The 25,852-nt window shown below is 46.3% G+C and overlaps 1 protein-coding gene across 1 annotated transcript in view; it reads left to right on the top strand.

Moving 5' to 3' along the window:
- The window catches only part of enpep (glutamyl aminopeptidase), a 148,591-nt gene extending 123,306 nt beyond the window's left edge, over window positions 1-25,285 (top strand). The window contains exons 8-20 of the mRNA XM_072495898.1: window positions 4,675-4,740; window positions 5,094-5,159; window positions 5,274-5,425; window positions 9,091-9,161; window positions 11,321-11,451; window positions 11,573-11,628; window positions 16,002-16,152; window positions 16,261-16,334; window positions 16,426-16,527; window positions 19,153-19,323; window positions 21,128-21,268; window positions 22,255-22,336; window positions 24,755-25,285. Of these exons, the coding sequence (XP_072351999.1) occupies window positions 4,675-4,740; window positions 5,094-5,159; window positions 5,274-5,425; window positions 9,091-9,161; window positions 11,321-11,451; window positions 11,573-11,628; window positions 16,002-16,152; window positions 16,261-16,334; window positions 16,426-16,527; window positions 19,153-19,323; window positions 21,128-21,268; window positions 22,255-22,336; window positions 24,755-24,898 (1,407 nt within the window). The 3' untranslated portion in view covers window positions 24,899-25,285. The remainder of the gene's footprint in view (window positions 1-4,674; window positions 4,741-5,093; window positions 5,160-5,273; window positions 5,426-9,090; window positions 9,162-11,320; window positions 11,452-11,572; window positions 11,629-16,001; window positions 16,153-16,260; window positions 16,335-16,425; window positions 16,528-19,152; window positions 19,324-21,127; window positions 21,269-22,254; window positions 22,337-24,754) is intronic.
- Window positions 25,286-25,852: the final 567 nt, after the last annotated feature.

Raw genomic sequence — 25,852 nt, 5'->3', positions numbered from 1 at the left:
GGTAAAGACCGAGGAGAAGCATAGGATGGTCATCGACTACAGTCAGACCATCAACAGGTTTACGCAGATGTACGCGTACCCTCTCCCCCGCATATCCGACCTGGTAAACAGGATCGCGCATTACAAGGTCTTCTCCACGGTGGATCTCAAGTCCGTCTACCACCAGCTCTCCATCCACACTAGTGACCGCAAATACACTGCATTCGAGGCAGATGGGCGGCTCTACCACTTCTTAAGGGTTCCCTTCGGTGTCACCAACGGGATCTCGGTCTTCCAGCACGAAATGGACCAAATGGTTGACTGGTACGGTTTACGGGCAACATTCCCGTATCTCGATAATTTCACCATCTGCGACCACGACCAGCAGGACCACGACACCAACCTCCGGAAATTCCTCCAGACCGCAAAAATCCTTAAACTTATATGCAACAAGGATAAATGTGTGTTTAGCACCGACCGCCTAGCCATCCTCGGCTACGTAGTGCAAAATGGAGTTTTCGGCCCCGACCCTGAACGCATGCGCCCTCTTATGGAGTTCCCTCTCCCTCACTGCTCCAAGGCCCTGAAGCGCTGCCTAGGGTTTTTCAGTTACTACGCTCAGTGGGTCCCTAATTATGCGGACAAGGCCCGTCCCCTGATCCAATCCGCAGCTTTTCCCCTGTCGATAGAGGCCCGCCAGGCCTTCAGCCGCATCAAAGCAGACATTGCAAAGGCCACGATGCACGCATTCGACGAGTCCCTCCCCTTCAAGGTCGAGAGCGATGTGTCTGACGTAGCTCTGGCGGCCACCCTCAAACAAGCGGGCAGACCCGTGGCCATCTTCTCACGTACCATCCATGCTTCCGAAATCCGCCACTCCTCAGTCGAAAAGGAGGCCCAGGCCATAGTAGAAGCCGGCAGGAGATTCACTCTCCTCACTGACCAACGCTCGGTCGCCTTCATGTTTGATAATGCACAGTGGGGCAAGATAAAAAACGACAAGATCTTGCGGTGGAGGATCGAACTCTCCACCTACAACTACGAGATCTTGTATCGCCCCGGGAAGCTACATGAGCCTCCTGACGCCCTGTCCCACGGCACATGTGCCACCGCACAAGTGGACCGCCTCCGAGCCCTCCACGAGGACCTCTGCCACCCGGGGGTCACTCGCTTTTTCCATTTTATCAAGACCCGCAACCTGCCCTACTCCATTGAGGAGGTCAGGACAGCCACCAGGCACTGCCAAATCTGCGCGGAGTGCAAACCGCACTTCTACCGGCCAGAGAAAGCGCACCTAATAAAGGCTTTGCGTCCCTTTGAACGCCTCAGCATGGACTTCAAAGGCCCCCTCCCCTCCACCGACCGCAACACATACTTCCTGAACGTGATTGATGAGTACTCCCAGTTCCCATTCGCCATACCCTGCCCCGACATGACCGCAACCACCGTCATCAAGGCCCTCCATAGCATCTTTGCACTGTTCGGGTTCCCCGCTTACATACATAGTGATAGGGGGTCCTCCTTTATGAGCGATGAACTGCGCCAATTCCTGCTCAGCAAAGGCATCGCCTCGAGCAGGACGACGGGTTACAACCCCCGGGGTAACGGACAGGTAGAGAGGGAGAACGGAACGGTCTGGAAGACCGTCCTACTGGCCCTACGGTCCAGGAATTTCCCGGTCTCCCGTTGGCAGGAAGTCCTCCCGGATGCCCTCCACTCCATCCGGTCACCGCTTTGTACCACCACCAACCAGACACCTCACGAACCACTCCTTTTCTTCCCCAGGAAGTCCTCCTCTGGGACCTCGCTCCCGACCTGGCTGGCAGCACCCAGACCCATCCTGCTGCGAAAACACATGTGGGCGCACAAGTCGAACCCGTTGGTCGAGAGGGTCAATCTTCTCCACGCTAACCCCCAGTACGCCTACGTGGCGTACCCCGACGGCCGACAAGATACGGTCTCCCTATGAGACCTGTCGCCCGCCGGAACCCCACGCACACCCCAGCCACCAGTCCCACCCTCCCCTCCACCAGGGCACCTTACAGGAGGATCGGTCCTTCCGCCGGCCCGTCTAGGCCCCCCCACCCACCGACGCACCCCGCAGGCTCCCTTCCCAGGTCAACCATTATCCCCACCAGTGCCGCCTCGGGGTGCCGAAGCTGCCATGGAGATCGAAGCCACGCTCCCGGAGTCACAGACGCCCGAGCCTCCACCGGTGTCACCACCGAACCTCCGACGATCACAGAGGACGATCAGGGCCCCCGATCGACTGATTGCTTCATTTTAAATTATAAACTGTAAATTTAAATCAGCAATTGTAAATAGCTATCAGAATTGGAAATAGTTACAAAACGCTGTACGGAGGTATTACGGTACCTCCATAACTAATTCAACCATGTTGCCATGTTTGTAGTATCAGGCCACCACCCCCGCCGGACTCTTTTTTAACAGGGGGTGAATGTGGTAGTAGAGGTATTATGGTACCTGATAGGCTGGAGCACCATTGGTGGAAACTGTATGCTTTCTATTGGTTAAGATGTATGGTAGATCCGCCCTGCTAGACAGGGTATAAGAGCCCGTGCCGCCCCAGCAGCCTTCATTCTGAACCTGAGCTGCTGGGGGCAACATCTAGCTTATTAAAGCCTTCAGTTGGACTACAGCCTCGCTTTAGTGGTCATTGATCGTGCATCACCCCCCCAAAAAATGACGAAAATCCCCCATTCCTTACCCCCACTTCAAACATGCTCCCAACCATTACAAAGTGCCAGCACCCCGATTCCCAAGCATTGTCCTTCAGTTCTCCCTCCGTTTATGCTCCTTAATGAAGTCTCCGGCCGCTTTTGGGGTCTCAAAATAATTCTCCCGTCCTCCAAAAGTCACCCATAATTTCGCCGGGTAGAGCACCCCAAACCTGATCTGCCGCAGGTACAGCACCGCCTTGGCTTTGTTGGAGCCTGCCCGGCGCTTTGCCAACTCGGCTCCAATGTCCTGATAAATTCAGACATTATTCCCCTCCCAGTCGCAGGTACCCTTCTCCTTGGCCCATCGCAAAACCTTCTCTTTCTCCACAAATTTGTGGTGTCTCATGATCACCACCCACGGTGGCTCCCCAGCTCTCGGCTTCCGCCTCAGAGACCTATGCACTCGGTCCACTTCAGGAGCCTTACCTAGCACCCCTTCTGCCACCAGCTCTGCCAACATCTTCGAGACATCTCTTGTGGCACTCACACCTTCCACTCCTTCAGGCAGGCCCACTACTCGCAGGTTCTACCTTCTGCTCCTCCATCTTTGCCCTCAGATTTTTTACACAGTTTTACACAAATCAACTCGGAACCCCACGTCTGCCTCCAGAGCTACCACACGATCGCTGTGGTCCAAGATCACTCCTTCGATCTCCCAAATCTGCGACCGCTGCACCTCCAAACAATTCTCCACCCGTTCCAGAGAACTCTTCAGGGGTGCCACAGCTCCTTCGATGGTCTTCGAGCGGTCCTCACGCATTTCCTTCATCTGCTGGCAGAATTCCTCCTTAATAAACACCACCAGCTTCTCCATATGGGGACTTCCAGCTTGCATCAGCCCTTCCCTCGCCGCCTTGCTTCAGCGGGCTGTTGCTGCAATACAGGCCTGCTCCAACTCTCCAGCCTTGTCTCTCACTGTTTTCTGCCGGGTCTGAAAGCCACCAGACGTATCACTCCCAGGGGAAACTACTCCTCCAACATTTACCTACGCCTTTTCGTCAAAATTCCACTCAGTATCAGGTAAAAAGCACTCTTTTTTGTGCTTTCAAGCAGGAGCTGCCCGGTGTGTGACCACTCACTCCATGGCCACAACAGGAAGTCGTCCCTTCAATTCAATTTTAAGTATTGTTGGACCCAATTTTATCACATGCCTCCCTTTTAAGTTTGTTTAATCTTATATCCATAGCATTATATTCTTTGATGCAACCCTGTTATCTTATAAAAATGTTTTTACTGTTTCATATATTTGAGGATTTCCCACTGCTGATCCAATTAATAATAATAATCTAATAATAATCTTTATTAGTGTCACAAGTAAGCTTACATTAGCACTGCAATGAAGTTACTGTGAAAATCCCCCAGTCGCCACATTCCGACGCCTGTTTCGGTACACGGAGGGAGAATTCAGAATGTCCAATTCACCTAACTGCATGTCTTTCTGGATTTGTGAGAGGAAACCGGAGCACCCGAAGGAAAGCCACGCAGACACAGGGAGAACATGGAGACTCCACAGAGACAGTGACCCGACCTAGCCCATCCCAGATAGCCTCTTTCCCCACCCCTGACCATGTCATCTCTCACCCCCTGCCACGTCGCAAGAACCCCCCCCCCCCTCCTCCTCCCCGTCCACCCCTCTTGGTCTTCTCCCTCACCACCTCACTTCCATTCACCAGCATCACCTGCTAGCACGGCCGCCTTTCCCCGAAAGCACCTCCCAGTGGTCAATCCTATTTGTTAACCAGAGCCTGCTTTATTCTTTAATGAAACCTATTCCACCACTGTGCCAATAACCTGATCCACAGACTTAAAATCCTTTCAGTTTAAAAAAAAATAACTTCTGCTTAATTTTCTTTTTTTTTTTGTTTCATGTAAGGGCACTTTGCATATTGTAGTCACAGATCAAATTTTGAAGCATGACAATGTTTTTGGTTATGCAGTGATCTTATGGTTGCAGGGTGCATCGATTCTACGAATGTTGCGTGACTGGATGACACCAGAAGAATTTCAGCGGGGCTGCCAGGTACAACATTTTAAAATTATTTTTCGTAAGGAGATGTGACAGTGCGCCATGACTTCAGTGCATTGTCCTCAGAATCATTTTCTGTGCTGATAGTTCCTTAATGGTGAGTAGCTGTCATACAGTCATACTGTCACTGGGGACACTAACTGGAGGCCAGCTGGTTCCCAGCAGAAATCATCAGAGTGTGGCATTGGTAGGAGGTTTAATCAACTGCCTACATGTTGCCTGGGAATGGTGAAAATTGCTGAGAGTCCAAGAAGAAGAAAGAAGGAAACTAATACTTGCTTTATCAAAAAGAAACTTTGTTCACAATAACTGAGGAAAGTATTTTAAATGCTGAATTCTACCTTCAGAAATACCTCTCGGATCATCCATTTAAAAATGCAAAGACTGATGACTTCTGGAAAGCCCTCACTGAGGTAAAATCTAGTTAGAATGATCAATCTTGTTGCTTTTTGTCTGAAAATTTGCTCCATGGGCTGATTCAAATTTTCCACTGTTCTCAGGAAGCATTGATTTAATTTCTACTGTAGGTCAGTGGTAAGCCTGTAAAGGAAGTGATGGATACGTGGACACGGCAGATGGGCTTCCCTGTACTGACTGTTGAATCGATCTCAACGGTCACACAGAAACGCTTCCTGTTGGACTCAAAAGCGAATGCATCGGAACCCCATTCGCCTCTAAAGTAAGAAACCCTGTCCAATACGTAACTAATTTGCTTTATTGTCTTTTGAGTAAACTTCAGTTTATAATCTCTTACAATTGTTTTCAGATACAATTTACACAACTAACTTAGTCCGATGATTAGACATGTTTACGGTCAACTGGGTCAATTTTTATGTCTCTATCGGTGATGATTGTGGAGCAGAATAGCAAGTTGAAGAAACTGGGTGGTGGCCAATTTACCTGATTCTTGGTCCAATTTATGACATATGCACTCATCTGGATAGGTCTTAGGGACTCTCAAAAGAAGACGAGAGCTTCAATTTATATGTAAATCTGTTAAAATTATGTATATATTTAACTCACAAGCAAATCACCTTAATTCTCATTGGAATGACTCATGTACTAACTATGCCTGCTTAAAACAAGCAATGAGACCCTGGTCTGGATTCTCTGCCGGCGGGATGCTCTGTTTTGCCGGCAGCCTGGGGGGTTCCCAACAGCGTAGGGCTGCCCCACAATGGGAAATCCCATTGACCAGCCGGCACAACGGAGCATCCCACCGTCGTGCTGAAACAGAAATGTGGCGGGACAGAGAATCTAGCCCACCCTGTGTGCAGAGTGCACCCATTTGCACCCTCACCAATATTGTCCTCAGTGCTCTATGTTGCTAACTTTTGAGTGGTTCAATTGGCTGTTCTATAACCTTTGCTCTCGAGTTGCCAGGTATCTTTGTGATACCGCCACTAGGTTCCAGTTCAAGTAATGATCAATAACTCAATACACCAATTGGTAAGATTCAAATCAAAGCACATTTATTTACACACAGTCAAATCTACTCATGCATAAACACTACGTTCTAAGCTACTTCTACAACTAACAGGCCTATACTTAGCTTCAGACTGGCCCACCAGGTCAGGGGAACAAATGGCCTTTCGTTCGGGTTCTGAGTCTGCGGGATTCAAAAGCTGATATGGACTGGTAGCTAGGAGTGCCTATCTCATAGCGAGCGTTGACTTGAGCCTTACAGTCTTTGGCGGCAGCTGAACAGGTCACTGTCAAGGGTTGGTTCACGTTGCTGAGTGACCCTGTCAAGAAGGACGATTTGAACTTGGGGGCCTTACTTTATAGTCCCCAGGAGCTTCCCGCCTTTTGGGGCGGACCCCGTACTTGGTTTCAAGTGATTGGACTTTGTTCCAATCGCTTGGTTCGATTTCTCCAATACTGGAGCGGTTCCTAGATCGATGGGCGGTCTTGAGGTGCCCGTTAACCTCTTTTGTGTTGGCTCCTGCTGGCATCGAGGAGTCTGGCTTGGCCTTGTTTATCTCAAATGTTTCGATTGTTACCGGGGATCGCTCATTAATATGTAGATGGCTGCTACATTATTGTGCAGATGGTTGCTGGTATCGATGCTGTCTGGGCTTTTGCAGAGTTTAATACACAGTAAACTTGCACCTGCTAGTTTCTGCCTGTGTTGGCTGAATTTCCCTTCAGCCTTTGCTGTTCTCCACTTTACGTCGGGAGTTGGCCAACCCAGGTGGCTACATCAATCAGCTACAATTGGCTCCTGTGACTCACGGCTAAGCACTTAGCACAGTTAAAGTAAGGTGCAATCATGTTTAATACTCTGTAGGCAATGTTTATAAGTACTTAATATTTGTTGCCCTGATATGCCCTTTAGTGCCAGTGTTGGGGAATGCTCCAGAGTCTACACTAGTACCAATTTCAGACTATTTATATTTGTTTCAAGGATGTAACCGAAACTGGTAAAGCTGCATTTATTGCCCACCCCTGGTTGCACTGAGAAAATGGTGGTGGGCTTTTCCCACTGCAGTCCTCTGCAGCTGAGGAAGCACATGAATTCACCTGATATACCCACATCAATCTAACTACATAAATCACCAAAATTCAGTATATCTGTGCTGATGCTTGCTACTAATTGTATAGATTAAGTGACACTGAGTGTTGTAATATTCTGTGCCCACGGTCACCTGTGGCTTCTTCCTCTTTGAAGCTTGCTGGCCATTTCAGAAGGCTGTTAAAAGTCAACCACAGTGCTCTGGGTCAGGGGCCACGTGTGGGTCAGACCCGGGAAGGACAGAAAATTATCAACCTGAAAGATGCTAGTGAGCCAGATGGGTTTTTATGACCATCCGATAGTTTCATGATTGCCGTTACTGAGACAAGAGGATGGATTCTCCGATCCCTGACACCGAAATTGCGTTCGGCGACGGGGCGGAGAATTCCCAATGACGACAAAATCGGGGGCGACACCGCTTTTGCGATTTTCCACCCCGTGAAAAGCGGCGTACTTCAGGAGTACCGCGCACACCGTATCCACGGCCTCAGGCCATTGCCTCGTTCGAGGCTGGGGCTTTGTGGGGGGGCCGTGAACCAGCCGAAGGGGGGACTACTTTTGCGGGCCGGGTCTGCGGGCTGCGTCCGCCATGAAGCGTGGCATGGCCGCTGCAGGGCACTGCCGTGTGCATGCGCAGCCGCAGACCCGGAAATGCTCCAGGCCATATCGGCGGCTGGAGCTGGGAGCTCTGCGCTGCCTGGCTGCCAGCCCCCTCTGGAGCAGGGAATCGGTGGCTGTTTTGCGCCAGTTCTCCTGACGTAAAACACCACCGTTTTCACGCTGGCATGGGAACTTAGTCTCCCAAACAGAGAATCCATCCCAAGCTTTTTGCTTCAGATTTATTAATTGAAGTGAAATTCCCCCAGCTGCTGTGACGGGACTTGAATAGATATCACTGGAGCAGTTGTCTGGGCTTCAGATATAGAAGTCATAGAATCCCTACAGTGCCGAAGGGGACCATTCGGCCCATTGCGTCTCTCACTAACCCCCTGAAACAGCAGTCAACCTAGGATTATTCCCTTGCCCTATCCCCATAACCTCACCTACCCTGCACATCCCTGGACACTAAGGAGCAATTTAGCATGGCCAGTCCACCTAACCTGCACATCTTTGGACTGTGGGAGGAAACCAGATCATCCGGAGGAAATCCACGCAGACACAGGGAGAACGTGCAAGCTCTACACAGACAGTCATATATTGCCACAATGCTACTGTCTCAGCCTAAGGTGAGGAAAAATTCCGCTGGTTCTGATCTATCACTGCCCAGCAGCATGATTTTGTTCAGCAAAACAGAAAGGCAGTGCTGGACTGCTGGAATTTGAACAACGCATGGGCGAGTGACAGTGAGAAACAATCAATTTCTTCTGAAACCTGTCTGATCACTTTCAAGGTTTCAAAAGGAATTTGCAGGAGTGCTATACCTCTGAATATCCTTTCTCTCCACACCTGCCTCACTTTTTATGAATGGCTGGGGACGGGTCGGGGGGGGGGGGGGGGGGGATTGGGGGAGGGAGTGGTGAGTGCAGCGGTCATGCTGTGCATAAGTTGCTTGATGGACCAGCTGATCTCTTCCTGTCCGTCACTTACATGTGTTTGTATAGTTATCATGCTCTAATTTCCAGTTGGATTTTGCCTGTCAGAAAATCTCAGCTTTGATTTTTCACCATGCATGGTGAAACAAAGTGACGAGGAAAAGAGGGTATGAGAGTGTATTATAGCTTGGAAGGGACAAGGCAGGGAATGTACAGGAGCACAATGCATAATACCCTGGTAAAATAATACAGAAGTGAATCTCTCAGAATGACCGAATCCTAACCTTTCAATTTCAGCTACCGATGGAACATCCCCGTAAAGTGGCTGAATGGAAAAAATGAAACCATTTTCAACTCAAGTTCAACCAGTATGTATGAGATAAAAGAAAGGTGGGATGGCAACCTTCAGGGCAAATACTGGAAATCTGAAAAAAATGTAGAAAGTGCTTTGCAGGGCATGGAAATGCTAATTTTGAGAATGTTCAGCAACATCCAAATGGGAAACTGAAACACTATCCCTGGAAGCCCACGCATTCACGGAGCCCAAGTTACCAACATATCCCTCAGCAGCTGAGGCCCCCCAATTTGTAGTGCAAATGCCGAAATTGAGCCCAACCCTGCCAGGCTGGAGCGTCATCATCAGAATTTTTCTGAATTCTCTGAGCTTTTCAATATAAAATTCTCATTGCATGGTAATGGGCAACACGGTAGCACAGTGGTTAGCACAGTTGCTTCATAGCTCCTGGGTCCCAAGTTCGATTCCCGGCTTGGGCCACTGTCTGTGCGGAGTCTGCAAGTTCTCCCCGTGTGTGTGGGTTTCCTCTGGGTGCTCCGGTTTCCTCCCACAGTCCAAAGATAATCAGGTTAGGTGGATTGGCTCTGCTAAATTGCCCTTAGTGTCCAAAAAGGTTGGATGGGGTTACTGGGTTTCGGGGATAGGGTGGAAGGTGCTTTTTCCAAAGGCCGGTGCAAGGCTCGATGGGCCGAATGGCCTCCTTCTGCGCTGTAAATTCTATGATTCTATGTAATAAAAGAAGAGTCATCTATCATGTGCATTATCTCTTTGTTTATTTGATGTTGGAGCAAACGATTTATGTAGATTTGGCAAAGTTCACAGTACAGGCAGTGGAATGTGGAATCACTGCTAACCTGCCAGACTCCATGAAAATTGCAGAGAATTAAGACATGCCTGTCCCCCTAATGGCCAGGTCGGGAGTGCGGAACTGACCTTCACCCTTAAAAGACACTCCCAAAAATCAGAAATTCTGGGAATATTTCAGGTCTATTACCTTTCATCGGACCTGAAATATTAACTCTGTTTCTCTCACCATAGATGCTGCCATAGCAGTTGAATATTTCCAGCATCTATTTTTTGTGTCTATTTCAGGCAATTGCAATATTTTGCTTTCATGTGGAAGATTTACCTTCTGGCCCCCTGGCTCAATCTCATTGACTGCAATTTGAAATTGTGGACAGCATTAATGCCCACCTGAAATGATGGGGTCGTTGACTAAGTATGCAGATCGGGGACATCAAGGGAACTGATTGTCATTTAATGTTGACCTAAATGGCGAAGTCACGGTGGTGTTCTGATAACCTGCTGTTAAATGGAGGAGGATCGACAGGTGAAAAGATCACTCCAGGCAAACGGAGCTTCTCCAGCCCTGCCTGGACTTTCTCCAACCCCCCACCGCCCCACCAGTCCCCACTTTCTCAAACTGCTGATCAGAACCTACATTGCTGGACTTACTCCAGGCCTGAATACTGGCCTCTGAGTAAATCAAATTTAATGATGAAATTGACATTTCCTGATTATTTTGGCTGGAAAATTCAGACAACGACACAGGAATCAAGCCATTAAGGTTGAATGTGCCTCCCTCTGTTTCTCACAGACAGTCTAGTTGCTCCTTAGGCTTCCCTGCCTGGTGGTTAACATCCAACTGCACATCTCCAACCAGGTCGGAAATTAACGTTTTTTATGTCTGAAGGACAGAAGTTGGCAATCAGAAAAGTGCAGGCTTCTCCCTATTTGCCTTTCATTGGAAATTGGATGCAGAGTCGCAGCAGAGAGATGACATTGGCACTCCCCTGGAAAACTAACAAAAGAATGTCTCAATGTCAGAGTTGTGCCATTATTGGGCATTGCCAGGTGGCCCATCCCTATATGAGGGAAGGAAAATTAAAGGAAAGATTATCCCTAAGTTTCTTTCTTCGCGATATCTGTTTCAGCAGGCTGGGAGGAAATCTGCAAATCTTCACCATAGACAGGAAAAAGGAAGGGCAAAACAAGAGATAAAGACTCTTATAGGAGGCATTAATGTGTATTGATGAATTAAGACAACAGATCATAGGGTCAAAGTTTGGAAAAACCAGAACTTGCTAATAGAGGAAGGGTGAGCAAATAGGAAGTAAGAGTTTTCTACCACAAAGAGAAGACTTTTGCTCACGGCATTGGTCCACCTTTTCTGTTTTGTTAGAATATAGGTAAAAATTATTCATTTGATGTTCTTCTTTGATCATTTTTTAGGCATTACTTTAACCTCTGACACAGCCAATGGATTACTGAAAATAAACACAGACCATGTTGGGTTCTATCGTGTAGATTATGAAGCAACAACCTGGGATAACATCATCAATCAGCTGACAGTGGACTATAACGTAAGGATAACTGTTTTTCCTTTCATCTTAAGTTTCAAAGTGCAAGCATTAGAAATTGTACAGTTTCTGTAAAGATAGCTCTGCGAACAAAACTCTGTATAACAGGTGCATCACCATTTAGTTCTTTTCAGTTGCTGATCGTACAGGGTTAATTGATGATGCTTTTTCACTTGGACGGTAAGTATTTTACTCATTTATTTCTAGAATTTTGCAGAGAAAGTTTCCACAGGAAGAACTTAGTGATGCTGTGAGTTCTGACACTGCCCTACCATCCCTATGTGGTTGATCGAAACCCAGGCCGGATTGATAGTTACAAGAGTTGGAAAATTTCAACTCTGTTCCTGATGAACAAAGGTTCACAGCACAAGACTAAATTTGCCCCAATTGTGTATCACCTTTCTTGAATCAAACTGGGAAATTTTCAGGTTGTGTACTGAATAGGCACTGTACCATTGCTGCCTAACTAATGAAGCAGCTGGGAGATCAAAAAAATCTCCAGGTTTCAGCCTCCTTAACAGTTTCTCAATGAGCTGCAAGCGCCAAACATATTTTACTGGGAGAAAATTAGGCAGATACTGCATGTGACCAGCCAGCAAGTAGGGCCTGTTTGGGGAGCAAATACCAAGAATGACTCGAAAAAATATTGCGAAGCTCAGAGAAATCCTCCTTGTCCCAGGAAAGCATTTTCCTTTTAAATTTTTACCTTTGGGAGCAACTTCCAGAAGTCTCTGTTTTTACTTGAAAGCGTCAGTCAGCATCTTCGAACAGTTGTAGGACTCCAATTTGTACATCTAACCAGGTTCCCATGTATTTTATGCAAGTGTACATTGAAGATTAATTCAGAGAGGAAATTGGTGGACAGGTTTTCCGCTAGACTTTCATATGATCAAGGAACGGGAGTAGGCCATCCATCCCCTCAAGCCTGCTCCGCCATTTAATAAGATCATAACTAATATGATAGTAACCTCAATAACTGCATCCCGCCTACCCCCAATCAACATATCATCCCCTTGCTTCCCAAGAATCTATCCACCTCTGCCTTCAAAGTATTCAAAGACTCTGCTTCCACCACCTTTTCAGGAAGAGAATTCCAACGACTCACAACCTTTTCAATCACCGGTCTCCCATTTTCCATGTGCAAAACTTTGATTATCAAACCAGCGTTTCATAGTCTCCTGCTGCTCTATGAAAGAGTTGTCCATTTAGTCCCACTGCCTGTCTTACACATTTTTCAAATCTTTATCCATTTTGCTTTTAAAATTTTTATTGTCAATTCTGTTTCCACCATTGTTTCTGGTAAAGCATTCAATGTCCCAATAACCATCTCGATAAACGATAAAACATTTGAATGGTAATGGTCCTAAATTTGTTTATCCAGTTATCAATTCACCAACCAGTCAATTGTTTTTTTTTCCCATTTATGTTACCAAGCTTTTACCTTACTAACATGAGTAATATCTTGTTTTCACATGTTTGCTCAGTGCCTCTGTTTATGAAAGTTAGCGCTGCATATGACTTCCTTCCCCAGTTTTATTCACAGTTCCCTTACTATTAAACATTCATAGATCTAAATTTCTAACGGCTGGATTTCATGCCCCCCTGCCGGGCATATTTTCAGCACGGGGTGTCAGGTGGCTAACCCACCATGTTCTCATTCACACCTGAGCTGACCCCCTATAACATACTATGTGGGCGGGTGCAAAAATTGGCAGCCTGCCCACCATATTCACATGGCCAGTTAAAGGTCAATTAAGCTTGTTAGTCAACCTATTGACTGGAATAATATGCTGCCCATGCCATGGTAGGGTTGGTGTGGGCTGGATGGAAAGAGTGTGCTGGCTGTTTTTTGGGGCCTAGTTGGAAAGAAGCCGGGGCACCATATTTAGAGGGCACCCTCACTGCACTGGGGGAACCTCCTTTCCAAGGTGTCACCATTTCCCACCCCCACCCTACTCACCACGTGCCCTCCAACCAGCCCCCCTCCCCCCCCTCCTAAGTTTTTGGATCCCTCCCGCTGTAAAAGCCCTTTCTGCAGCAACCATCACGCTACTCCATGCTCCCTGCTACATCCCAGGCAGCACCCACTACTGAGCTCAGGTACTGCTAGAGCTGCTGGTCAATCATATTGGCTGGCAGCTCTCAAGGGCAGGATTACCTCCCAGTGAGGGGTAGAGGTCCCAATCTCAGCAAGGTTAGCCCTACTTCAGCACAATGTGGCTGCAGGGCAGGCTTGTGTAGGCTGTCAACTGACTGTCCTCTCGGTGGGGCAAGCAGTCTGTCCCTGCAACCCCCCTGCCCCCACATAAAGTGCTGGCCTAAATGTCTGCCAAACCACTCAAATGAACATAACAACTGGAGTAGACAATCCAGCCTCTTGAGCTTGTTGCACGATTCAATTAGATCATGACTACACCGCTTAGTGTATATTTCTAATCATCACTAATCCAAGAATGTATCACAACAAATGTCATCGAACATCTGACCAATGTACCAACCTAGGTCTTCCTGTGCTCATCTAGAATCTTCTTTGCCATAAACTATACTCTGGCGCGTGATTCTTTCAGCCCGGGGCCGGGCCGGAGAATCGCTGTGACTGGCGCGAATCGTGCCACGCCGCACCAATGCCGGGACATGATTCTTCGCAGAGCGGAGAGTTGGCACCGGCGCGGTCGATGCGTCGCCGGCCAGGGAGCGCTCTACTGGCCCCCTCCCCCGGTGATTCTCGGCCCGGGATGGGTCGAGCGGCCCGGAATGGGTCGAGCGGCCCGGAATGGGCTGAGGGGCCGTAACAAAAAACCCGAGTCTCGCCGGCGCCATTCTAATCTGTTCCTAGCCTGCGGGAACTTGGCGTGGAAGGATCCAGGGGCGGCCTGGGAGGGGGGGTTCCGACCCGGAGGGGGGGGCCTCCGTTGTGACTTGGCCCGCGATCGGGGCCCACCAATTGGCGGGCCGGCCTCACCGGCTGAGGGCCTCTTTTCTTCCGCGCTGGCCACTGTAGCCCTACGCCATGTTGCGTTGGGGCCGGCGCGGAGAAGGGAGCCACTGCACATTTGCCGCCGGTGCCACTGCGCATGCGCGGACCCCGCTGCACACAGTTGAGGCCGGATCAGCAGCTGGAGCGGCGAGGGTCGCTCCAGTGCAGTGCTGGCTTCCTGTAGGGGCCAGAATTGCTGATCCTGAGGCCATGTTGACACCGTCGGGAACTGCAATGGCGTTTCCGATGGCGTCAACACTTAGCCTCAGGATCAGAGAATCCCGCATTCTATTTTGTGCTATCTGCAAAATTTGATATGCTGAATAATTTACTATTTGTGAAGATCAATGTTTCCAACACTAATCTCTGGATAAAAACACTATTTAAATCTATCACAACAAAAAGACTATCTCTTAGCCACTATTCGATCTTCAGTCCTTTAATCAACTGCATATGCATACCACCATATTCCCTTTGATACCATAGGCAGTTTTTTTTTAAATCGACAAGACTCCTGTTTGGCACCTTACCAAACTACTTTGTAAAATCCATTTACACAATATCCACTGCATCTCTTTTTCAAACCATTCTATTATTTCATGAAAGAACGAGATTTGTCAAACATGATCACTTTTACAAATCTATACTTGTTGCCTCAGGAACCCAGCTGTTTTGCTAGGTGAGCATTAATTTTGCTCCATGTTATGGCCCCTAGAAGCCATTACCAATGATTAACTGATCTACAGTTACCAAATTATTTATTTCCTTTTCTGAACACGCAGTGACATTGCCAACCCTCCAATCCTCTTGGATCGCAAGTATGACTGATCTGAGCAGTGGGATTATCTCACTTGTGAAGTTGGAGCACATTGGAAGAACATTCCACTGATCATAATTCTAGCCAAAGCATTTTTTTTTCTGAAAGTGCAATATTGGTAGAAATAGCAAGTAAACACTTTTCTTGAAATTCTGCCAATGTAAGAAGTTTTGTCCAATTATTGCAGCATAGTTATGAGAGCATTGCGCTGAAACTGGCTCTGCTATACCTGAAGTGGGATTGATGCTGAGAATGGGAATCTGAAATCAAAAAGCAGAGTCATGGAGGAGATATCCAGACGAGGCATATAATAGTCATCATTCTTCTGACACCCATTCTGTGCCCTCATCGAAGTTAACCATTACCCCAAAGTTTCCATCCCCAACCATCACCCCAAAGTTTCCATCCCCACCCTTCATCCTGATGAACTCATTGTTCACCAATTTCTTTTAAGCTTTCATCCTCTATTCATAATACATTTTATTTATTTGCACATGAATTGACAGCTAAACATTGGCCCAAGTTTGACTTATTCCTATATTAAACCGTACTTATTTTTATGTTAAAAAATAGCTACATGCCATCTCAGCTTTGACAGCTCCTAACATTCTCTTACAAAAAGGCCGTTGGTTAGCACGTGACACTTCTACCGCACTGCCAGTGATACACAAAGTCAAGCTTTGCATTGGACGTGAGTAAAATGTATCAGAACCAGAACTCTTATTACTAATCCTTTAATGGTTTGCCTACCTGTTCCAGAGCGACTCTCCTAAACTACTCTGTAGCTTTAAACATGACAAAATATCTGAAGAATGAAACATATTATTTGCCTTGGTCGAAAGCGATTTCAGCCAGTGCGTATATTAGGGACATGCTTCAGACTGATGAGAGTCTTTACTCAAAGTTCCAGGTGAGCTGAAATAAATACCATGACAGATTTAAATAAAAAGACTTGAAATACTTGGCTTGCATGTTTTCCTTGACAGTGAAGATAAATTGACATTTTTACTTTTGCAAGAATTATTGGAAGAAACAAATTCAACCCATTGCACAAATGCTTGGATGGAAAGATGATGGTCCCCACTTGAACAGGTTTGCAATTTTTCCTTGAAAAACAATTGTGAATCACGGCATTCATTAGATTGTATAAACTCACTCGAGAATAATTTTGGTATATGCCCAGGTTATTGAGGGAAGTCGCTTTGGGGCTTGCATGTCGGATGGGAGATGAAAATGCATTAACAAATGCATCTGAATTATTTAAAGGATGGATAAATGGAAAAAAGTGAGTACACTGGCTCTGATATTTATGGAGAGGTAGGGAGGGCGTGGTGAGAATGGTGTGAGAGTTGATGTCAATGTGGGGGTGCAGCAGTTACCATGGAAATCCCGGGCAGGCAGAGGTCCTGCTTAATTTAGTGACAGCATCTCATTCCTACCTTTTGAGGTTTTGGGTGCAATTGCCCCGATTGAAGACTTTCCACCAGTTGATTCCCGCTGGCGCTAGGAATGAACACAATGTGCCATTTGATGGAACTTGGAAAATATTTCATCCAGGAGCGGGTTTTCCGTGCCATTCAATGGCACACCAGGGTTCTCGCTGGACCTGAGGGATGGGGAGAGGGAGCATCCAACCTCTCTGACAGGTCCAGCTCCTCAGAAATCTCAGAATGTTGCCGCAGATCCCCCTCAGATCGCTGGCAAGGCCCCCACGCCCTAATCACTGGCAAGCCCAGACACCCCCCCCCTCAGTTGCCCACTTCAGCCCTCCCGATGATTTTCAAGCACCACCCCTAACAGTGCCAACCAGCCATCTTGCACTCCAAGGGGTGTGTACCTTCCCTACAATTAGCTTCAGAGTGCCGAGGGGGGTCTTTTATGGGAGGTGGGAATCAGTGCGGCTGGTGCTGAGCTAGATGGGCTCAGGTGAGGGGTGTTTCCTGTGATGGGAGTCATTTTGGTGGTCTTCCCATCTGCAGCCTTTAAACAGTCAGTTAAAAGCCAAAAAATAAGGGCATCACGGTGCGCAGTGGTTAGCATTGATTCCTAACAGCACTGAGGACCCAGGTTCGATCCCGGCCCTGGGTCACTGTCCATATGGAGTTTGCACATTGTCCACGTGCCTGCATGGGTTTCGCTCCCACAATCCAAAGATGTGCAAGGTAGGTGGATTGGCTGCGCGAAATTGCCCCTTAATTGGAAAAAATGAATTGGGTACTCTAAATTTATTTTTATAAAAGCCCAAAATAAAGTTCTCTGATAGTAAAGTGGAAGTATTCCCATTTGTAGCCATATGCCCTTTAGACTGTCTCCCAGCATGTCAAGTTTAAAGATCGGTGAGATGAAGTTAAAAGGATTCCCTTTAATGTGGTGGAAGCTCTTGAGACCAAAGAGCCTCTTAGAAAAAACTATGGTTAGAAAAACAACTGCTCCTCTGTGTTAATGGATCCCTGTGCAGCTATATAAATATACAACCTTATCCTTGCTTTGAAACTGCCTGGACTGTCAATCAAATATCTTGTAAAAGGCAATGGTCCATGAAACTGAATGTAAATAATGCAGTTCAAAGCTGTTGTGCTTCTAGGCAAACTTGAATAAGTTAAAAGACAATGAAATTGTCTATGATACAAACATTTCAAATGTTTCCACCACGTTAACGGGAATACTTTTACCTTCACCTGACAGATCTTTGAACTTGACAAGCTACAGAGTCAGCTTAAAGGCATTAGGGCTACAGATGCGAACACTTTCACTTTATTGTCAGAGAACTTTAATTTTGAGATACTGACAGACCGTTTAAAGGCTGTAGATGAGAAGTCCAGCCAAACGACCCCCATCACTGGAAAGACCCCTGACCTGAGCCCTCTATCCCATCACCACCCTGAACTCCACCTTCCATGAAGGACCCCCTTGGCATCCTGGGGGCAATTTTTTTTAAAATTCATTTACGAGATGTGGGCATTGATGGTTATGCCAACATTTATTGCCCATCTCTAGTTGCCCTTCAGAAGGGTAGAGCGCTCACCCCTTGCCACCGCTCGGACTACAAGTTGTCAGGTCCCCATTTCTCAGGACTTGCAATAATTTATGACTGCAGTACTTCCAACTGGGGGGGCTGGAGAATCCCAGGGGGCAGGTGAATTGGACATTCTGCCCATAAATTACATTCAAATTAGAGTTAATGACCACTTTGCATGTTCCCACCGGGTCTGGGTGCGAACCTCATTGGGGCTGTCGGGAAACTTGTCAAGGTCAGCAGGATGGGCTGGGTGACTCACACCGCATTTCACGACCGGCGTGAAACTTGATTTTTGACGCCTGCTTCATCAGGCCATCTGGATTGCCGCCTCTGGCAAGTGACCTGGGAAAACAATCCCCCGCCTCCAACTTTGTTTCTGACTAGAGAGGTGGAACCACTCACTAGGTTAGCTTGATGCTGGCTGGAAAAGCCTACAGTAGAAGGTCATTATAATCCTCCATATTTGGCAAAGATCACAGCAGAAAGTTTGTTTGAGGGGCTGGGCGAAACAGCCTTGTTCCTTTTTGACTAATGAGCAATGTTAGCATTTATCTGCTTGATCAAACTGCTGCCATCTCCATTTAGCTGCCATCTTTCCTAGACCAGGAATCTCATCGGCTAGTGTTAAATTGAACTCAGGCTTCAATCTGTACTCTTAGAGTCTGATTTAGATATTATAGTAAAGTCTCTCACCTCTTGAGAACAGGACATGGTTACTATGCAAAATTTTGACAGTGGGTTGGGGGTCACATTACACAACTTAAAAATGTTACCCTGAAGCTCTCCTTCCCCATCATAGAGGTGTTAAAATTTGCCCCATTGTATTTTTGTATATAAACAAAAGCGAAGAATGTCTTTTGGTGATATCTATGATTTTTTTAAATTAACTAGCGTAGAACCAAATATGCGCCTGATTGTATATCGTTATGGGATGCAAAGGTCAAGGAACCAATCTTCATGGGAATTTATGCTTAAAAAGTACCAGGAAACACCTCTTGCTCAGGAGAAGGACAAGCTTCTGTATGGATTGGCTTCGGTGGAGGATGTTTGGCTTTTGGACAGGTATTTACAATACTGCATTCAATCATGTAAATTGCAAACTATTCTATTTATAACAACCTAATTCATAATGTTTCATAAAACGGAATCCAATTAAAGGTTTTTACCTAAATTCTATCTAATAAGGTCCTGATGGACAGTGTCTTGTGACTAATGAATATTGTAGGGAGTATATATCATGTTGGGCATCCTGAAGGAAAAAGACAACCAAAATATCTGAGAACCAATTTATGTTTGTTGGGGTGACTGGGCTCTTCCAGGTTTCTCGAAAATGAAAGAAAAAATTAATTTTGTCTGATTTTGGAGCAGCCTGCTGCTGCTTGAAGGACAATTGATTTGGCCAATTCATTCCAGGGACCAATGGGCCAGCCTGCTTTTTAGAAATTCTGCCCATTTGGTGCTTGACGATCAGGCGAAGGATCTACAACAGGTGCAACACTTTGAAATATTTAAAGGAGAATATTGCTTGTTCTGGGTGACAGCAACAGCTGGCCATTTTCCAAGCCTGCACTAAAAACATAGATATTGAGTGAGTCCTTTTTCTAAATTTCCTTTGGCCTACTGCCCGGTTCTTTAGCCTGCGGCCATTCGACCAGCACACCAGGCAAAAGCTTCCCATGATGTGGTAGAGTGTGAGGCTCTATCTGGAAATTGGCGTGTATCTCTCCAGATGCACTGCCGTGTTTTCAGCCCAGACCCTGAGCCACTCTTGACAAAAAAAATCGAGGGGCGTGGTTTACGTCATTATTTTGACAGGGCCTGATAGAGTCAGCAAGGCCCGCTCCACTGAGATTGGGGCACCATGAGGTGAAACTCTCCCAGCTGCCGCCCCCCCCCCCCCCCCCACACACACACACACGCAACCATAAAGATTTTGGGGGCTCTTCCCCACCCTCACAGCACAATTAACTCCGCCAGCCCCCCCCCCCCCCCACGCCCAGGGCACGATTATCGGGTGCTCTTCTTCCCCTCCCCCCCCACAACGACCATGGCTTAATCTTTGCCGCTCCTCCCTTCGCTGCCCACTCACCTCTCTCACTGCCTGCTCGTCCCATGACTGCCAAGTCTCCACCCCCCCCTTCAAGGGCATCGGCGCTCCTCATTCCCTCCCCATACATAAGTGGAACCCCCCTCCAATTGGGCTCCCCAGAGAGCCGCCTGGGCAAATGTTGGCACAGGCTGGCACTGTGAACGCCCAGGCATGCCCGCCTGCCCCCGGGGGCTCTAGTGACCTTGGCACACCGGCGGGATTCCATCAACTGTTTCCTGTCTCCGTAAAGCTATTGTTCGAATATTCAGTGAGGGGGAGGATCATGAGATGGGTAGGCCCTTTAATAATGTGTAAATTCATTCAAATGTATTTTAATGAGGTCCCGGCCCTTTGTGGATGGGAATCTGATGATGTCACTGGCAAGGGGCGGGGACAATTAAGAAACGAGATCTCGCCGGCGAGAATCTTGTTTCCCAATTCTCACATCGCCTTACTCGCTGACTGCGAACGCGGGTGCAAAATCGTCCCCACTGTTTGGAGTTAGCTCAGGCTCCTGTCACAAGTAGGTGGGGCCCACATGAATACATGTATATTGGGGCCCTACGTCATATTGAGCGGTGCAATGCCATTTTCACTACAAATCATGGAATCCGTGCCCACCCCACCAGTGTTAGCTATACAAGTTTCAAAAATATATCTGTAATAGGTTGTCAAGAATCTGTCTTCTCAGCAATATAATTCAGAAGTGTTATTTTCTTTGCATCATGAAATCCGCTGATCAGTTTTACAGTTTTTTTTTTTTGCTTTGTAATACAGATTGTTAAACTATATTAAAGACAAAAGTATCATTAAGAATCAGGATGTGTTCACTGTTCTCCGTTACATTTCATACAACAAAAATGGGCAAACTATGGCTTGGGATTGGATGCGACTCAACTGGGAATATTTAGTGGACCGGTAGGATCAACTCTTCTTACTTTTCAGTGCAAATCTGATTGTCGGCGAAAATATTGTGTGGATGTGATGGCATCCGCGTTACAGTGTCATTCACAAACATTCATTCCTACGTAATTTTTGTTTTCAATTTAAACTAATATATTTTCCAATTATTAATGGTCAGTTCTACACGTATTGTTCAATTGAATCTTTTTTTTCCACAATGCTCATTTAATGCACAAAATAGGCAACAGTGTATCAAAAATGTTATTTAAAAATGCACAGTTTTGGAGTTGGAATTCAAAATTGGTCAGTGAATGTTGGGCACCAGAACTGAGCAAAGACATGTTTAAGAATGTCAGCTATACTGGAATTTATTTTAACCTAATAATTGAGCCTCTGCTTCTTTTGCTAACTTAAAATGTAAGGGTGCAATTTCCAGCCCCCACAGTGTATTTTCTGCTGGCATTGGCCGGCTCTTTAATTCCCGCTGATGTCTATGGGTTTTGCAAGCTCTGCACCCTCTGCAATAGAGGAATGCGCCTTGGCGGATGGAGGTCACCATCGGCAGCACTGGAAGGTCCTGCCGCCAGGAAGGGCTGGAAAACTTTGGTCTAAGGCATACATTTGTGTACACAATTAATGACTTTATGGCATTTTAAGCGCTTTATGACCATATAATGCTTTTTTAACCATAGTTATGTAGGAAATGCAGGAGCCGCCTTGCATACAACAAGCTCCTACAAACAAATGAGATAATGACCAGACAATCTTCTTTTGTTAGATGTTGGTACACAAATTGGGCTGATTTTCTGAGTACACGATGCCAATGGAGAGCCTTGCACATCAGAGAACCACAGCTACGCAACCATCATTTCCTAATATACATGCCTGTTGGGCTGACAGCCTACTCTCAAATACTCAGAGTAGGGCCATCCTGGAACAGTAACTTGGAGTACTGTTTTGAATTACAACTTGGTTAACTTCAAGGTTTGTTCATATTTCAGATACACAATTAACGATAGAAACCTAGGACAATTAATTTCAAGAATAACAAGATCGTTTAACACTAAGCTCAGCTTGTGGCAGGTAAGCTGCAGAAATTTCTTCCAAGGACACAAATCTTGATTTGATGTGATAAAAGGTCATAAACAGACAGAGCTGCATACAGAGAAGTATCCTCATTGTTAGCTCTGCATACAGAGAAGTATCCTCATAGTTAGCTCTGCATACAGAGAAGTATCCTCATAGTTAGCCATGTGCCCGCTAATTGCAGGCATTAATTTTGGAAGGTGTCATCGACTGAATGGAAAGTGAGAGGTGGAAAGGTAGGATCACAGTAGGTTATTTCTTGGAAAGCAGATATGGGGGCCAGGAGCTTGGGTGTTTCACTACAGAGGAAGGCAATGGGTAGGTAGCAACTTGTGGCCTTACGTCAGCTGTCTTTATAGTCAAGTTGGCACAGCAAAATCAGAACCAACAGCAATTCAGGAAGGGCACTCAACAGCTTTCTTGTTGTTTCTAACTTGTTCCCACTACCAATGATCCAGATGACTGTGGAGCATGAAACAGTGGAGGTGTACATGCTTTCATTAGTCACAGGGAATACTAAAAATGTCCACATGGAAAACAATCTTTTTGCTACAGAGGCAAGTTAGTGCAGATGCTGGACATCTGGATTGTAAGCAGAAAATGCTGGAGGTACTCAGCAGGTTTTGCAGCATCTGTGGAAAGAGAAATAAAGTTAATGGCTGGAATTTTCCAGCCGTGCTATGGCGAGCTCCCGCGTGGCAGACACGGCGAGCCATTCAAACATCCGTTGACGTCAGCGGGACCGGAAGATCTCGCCAGCCGGAGGGGCCGGAAAACTCCAGCCAATGTTTCAGATTGATGATCTTTCGCCATAACTGGGGAAACAAGATGGGAACATGTTTCATGCAAGTACAGAGACAGGGAAAGGGGAGGTGGGGGGAGGAGGAGAGGACAAATGGTCCAAAACCTCTGGCAGCAAAGAAGAGAAGGCAATCGACCTGACGTCTGTTCCTCTCTCCATAGATGCTGCCAGACAATTGAGTATTTCTAGCAATTTCTGTTTTTATTTAAAATTTCCAGCATCCGCAGTATTTGGCTATTGTAAAAAGATCAGTTCTTGTGTGGAAGGCAGAAAAGATTAAAGGGGGAAAGGGCTGAGAATGTAAGTCAAAAAGGGCAGTAATAGGACAAGTAAAAAGGAAAAATGTATTTCGAGGAGGTGGAAATGCCAATAGGAAAATCTTTACCACATCTGCCGTCTGAAGAATGGGAGTGATGGATATGACCTGAAATTGTTGAACTTGGTGTTTACCCCAGAAGTTTGTAAAAGTGCCTAATTAAAAGATACGGTGTTATCATAGAATTTACAGTGCAGAAGGAGGCCATTCGGCCCATCGAGTCTGCACCGGCTCTTGGAAAGAGCACCCTACCCAAGGTCAACACCTCCACCCTATCCCTATAACCCAGTAACCCCACCCAACACTAAGGGCAATTTTGGACACTAAGGGCAATTTATCATGGCCAATCCACCTAACCTGCACATCTTTGGACTGTGGGAGGAAACCGGAGCACCCGGAGGAAACCCACGCACACACGGGGAGGATGTGCAAACTCCGCACAGACAGTGACCCAAGCCGTAATCGAACCTGGGACCCTGGAGCTGTGAAGCAATTGTGCTATCCACATTGCTACCGTGAACTTCATTAGAACACCTTAGGAGGTCAAGGACAGAGAGCTCAGCGGGAGAGGGACAGAGAATTAAAATGGTAAGTGACCAGAAACTCTGGGTCATATTTGTGGACTGAATGGAGAAGTTCTAAAAAGAGACCACCCAATCTGCTTTAGTGTCCCCAAAAAGAGGAAACCACACCATAAATAGCGAACGCAGTCCACTAAATTGAAAGAAGTACAAGTAACTCATTGTTTCACTTAGAAGCACTATTTAGGGCCGTGGATAATGGGAAAGCAGGAGGTTAAAGATACTGCATCTCCTGAGCTTGCATGGGAAGGATTCCTGGGTGGGAAAGTGGGTATTAGGAGTCATGGGGATTTCATCGAGAGAATTGTCCCTTTAGAATGTTGAAAGGGGAAGGGAAGGGAAGATTTATTTGGTGGCATTATGATGGATGTGGTGAACAGTGACCTATTGAATGTGGGGTCTTGCGTGTTAATTGCATGCAGGTGGACTGCATTAACTAGCAATGCACAAGTGCTGCTATGAAAAGGAACAGACTGAAACAGTGATGGCCAGGTTCGGAGACAAATGATTGTAATGTGAATCTCTGTAAATAAATGCTCATAAAAATATTTCAAGATCGGCTCCAGTGTTATCCTTTGTACCTGCCTTTCTGGAATAGAACTTGATGGAGTGGAAGATGAGGAGAACTATCGTGGAGGAGAGGAGTGGTTGTTACTTTGGCGAACAAATTCTCTATTTTGAGTTACCCAATTTTTGCTTTTTTCTTCCCATTTAAGATGAAAAATTTCTTTGAAAAATATCCAAATGCTGGAGCAGGAGAGACTCCTCGTAAACAAGCCATTGAAACTGTGCAGACGAATATAGACTGGTTGAAAAGAAACAAGGATGAAATACAACAATGGCTGGAAGAATATGCCTAATATCAATAGGAGCGCAACACCCTCTCTGTAAACACAGCACAAGTTTGCATCAACAGCTTTCTTGGTGGCATTAAAGACCTTGGTCAATTGTATTTTTACTATTGTGCTTGAAAATTCAATATTGTATGAAAATGGATGTTTCCTTTCCAAAAGACTGCCTTTTGTAAATGTTTTAATTGTGGCCTGGTTTGCCAATAGTGTTTATGAAGAAATTCAGGTGCCATCTTTTGCTTTTTTACTGTGCCTTATGATGAAGGTGTTTATAGCCCATGAAGTTTAACTGGAATAAATCACAAATTGTCACCTTTGCAGCACAAACAACAAAGGAGAAAACTACTGCTAGAGATGAGTTTTAAATAAATGACCATGTGACTGTTTTACAACATAGACCTTGATTGTAGCTACTTTTATTTCAATAGGTTATTTTCTTTCTGTAAATGTATAAAAATGTTCACATTAGCTACTTTCCATGGCTACTTTGGGTGTAATTCTAACATTTCAACAATAGTGTAAAATGGCTAATATTGCTTCTAAAATTCTCTGCTATCAAACTTGAATCATGGAGCAGAGAATTGGGAGGTGAAACTGGCAGGCCTCAGCAACGAAAGGGAGCAGCACAAAGGGGCACACAGTTTCCAAGGTTTGCAGACACTGAACTAGAGGCCGAGCTGGAGAAATTGGAGAGATGTTTTTTCGCAGCACAGGCCCAGGTACCCTCCAAACACAGGCTCAGAAGAGAGGAGGCATCAAGCCCTGAGGTCCAGGTCCAATTTCAAATGCCTTAACCTACCATCTGCACTATTAACCTCAAACACTGTTTAGTTCACTCATCACACCTCCGTCACCTACTGTCAGTAAGCTCTATCACTCAGGACTCGTACCTAATATTCATATTCTTCACCTCACTCTTACATATTTTCCATCGTTACAAGCCCACAGCCGCATCTCGCAGCT

The sequence above is a fragment of the Scyliorhinus torazame genome, chromosome 3, assembly GCF_047496885.1.
Source record: "Scyliorhinus torazame isolate Kashiwa2021f chromosome 3, sScyTor2.1, whole genome shotgun sequence".
Lineage (NCBI taxonomy): Eukaryota > Metazoa > Chordata > Chondrichthyes > Carcharhiniformes > Scyliorhinidae > Scyliorhinus > Scyliorhinus torazame.
Note: the sequence above shows the minus strand (reverse complement) of the source record. Positions and strands in the feature narration are given on the sequence as shown.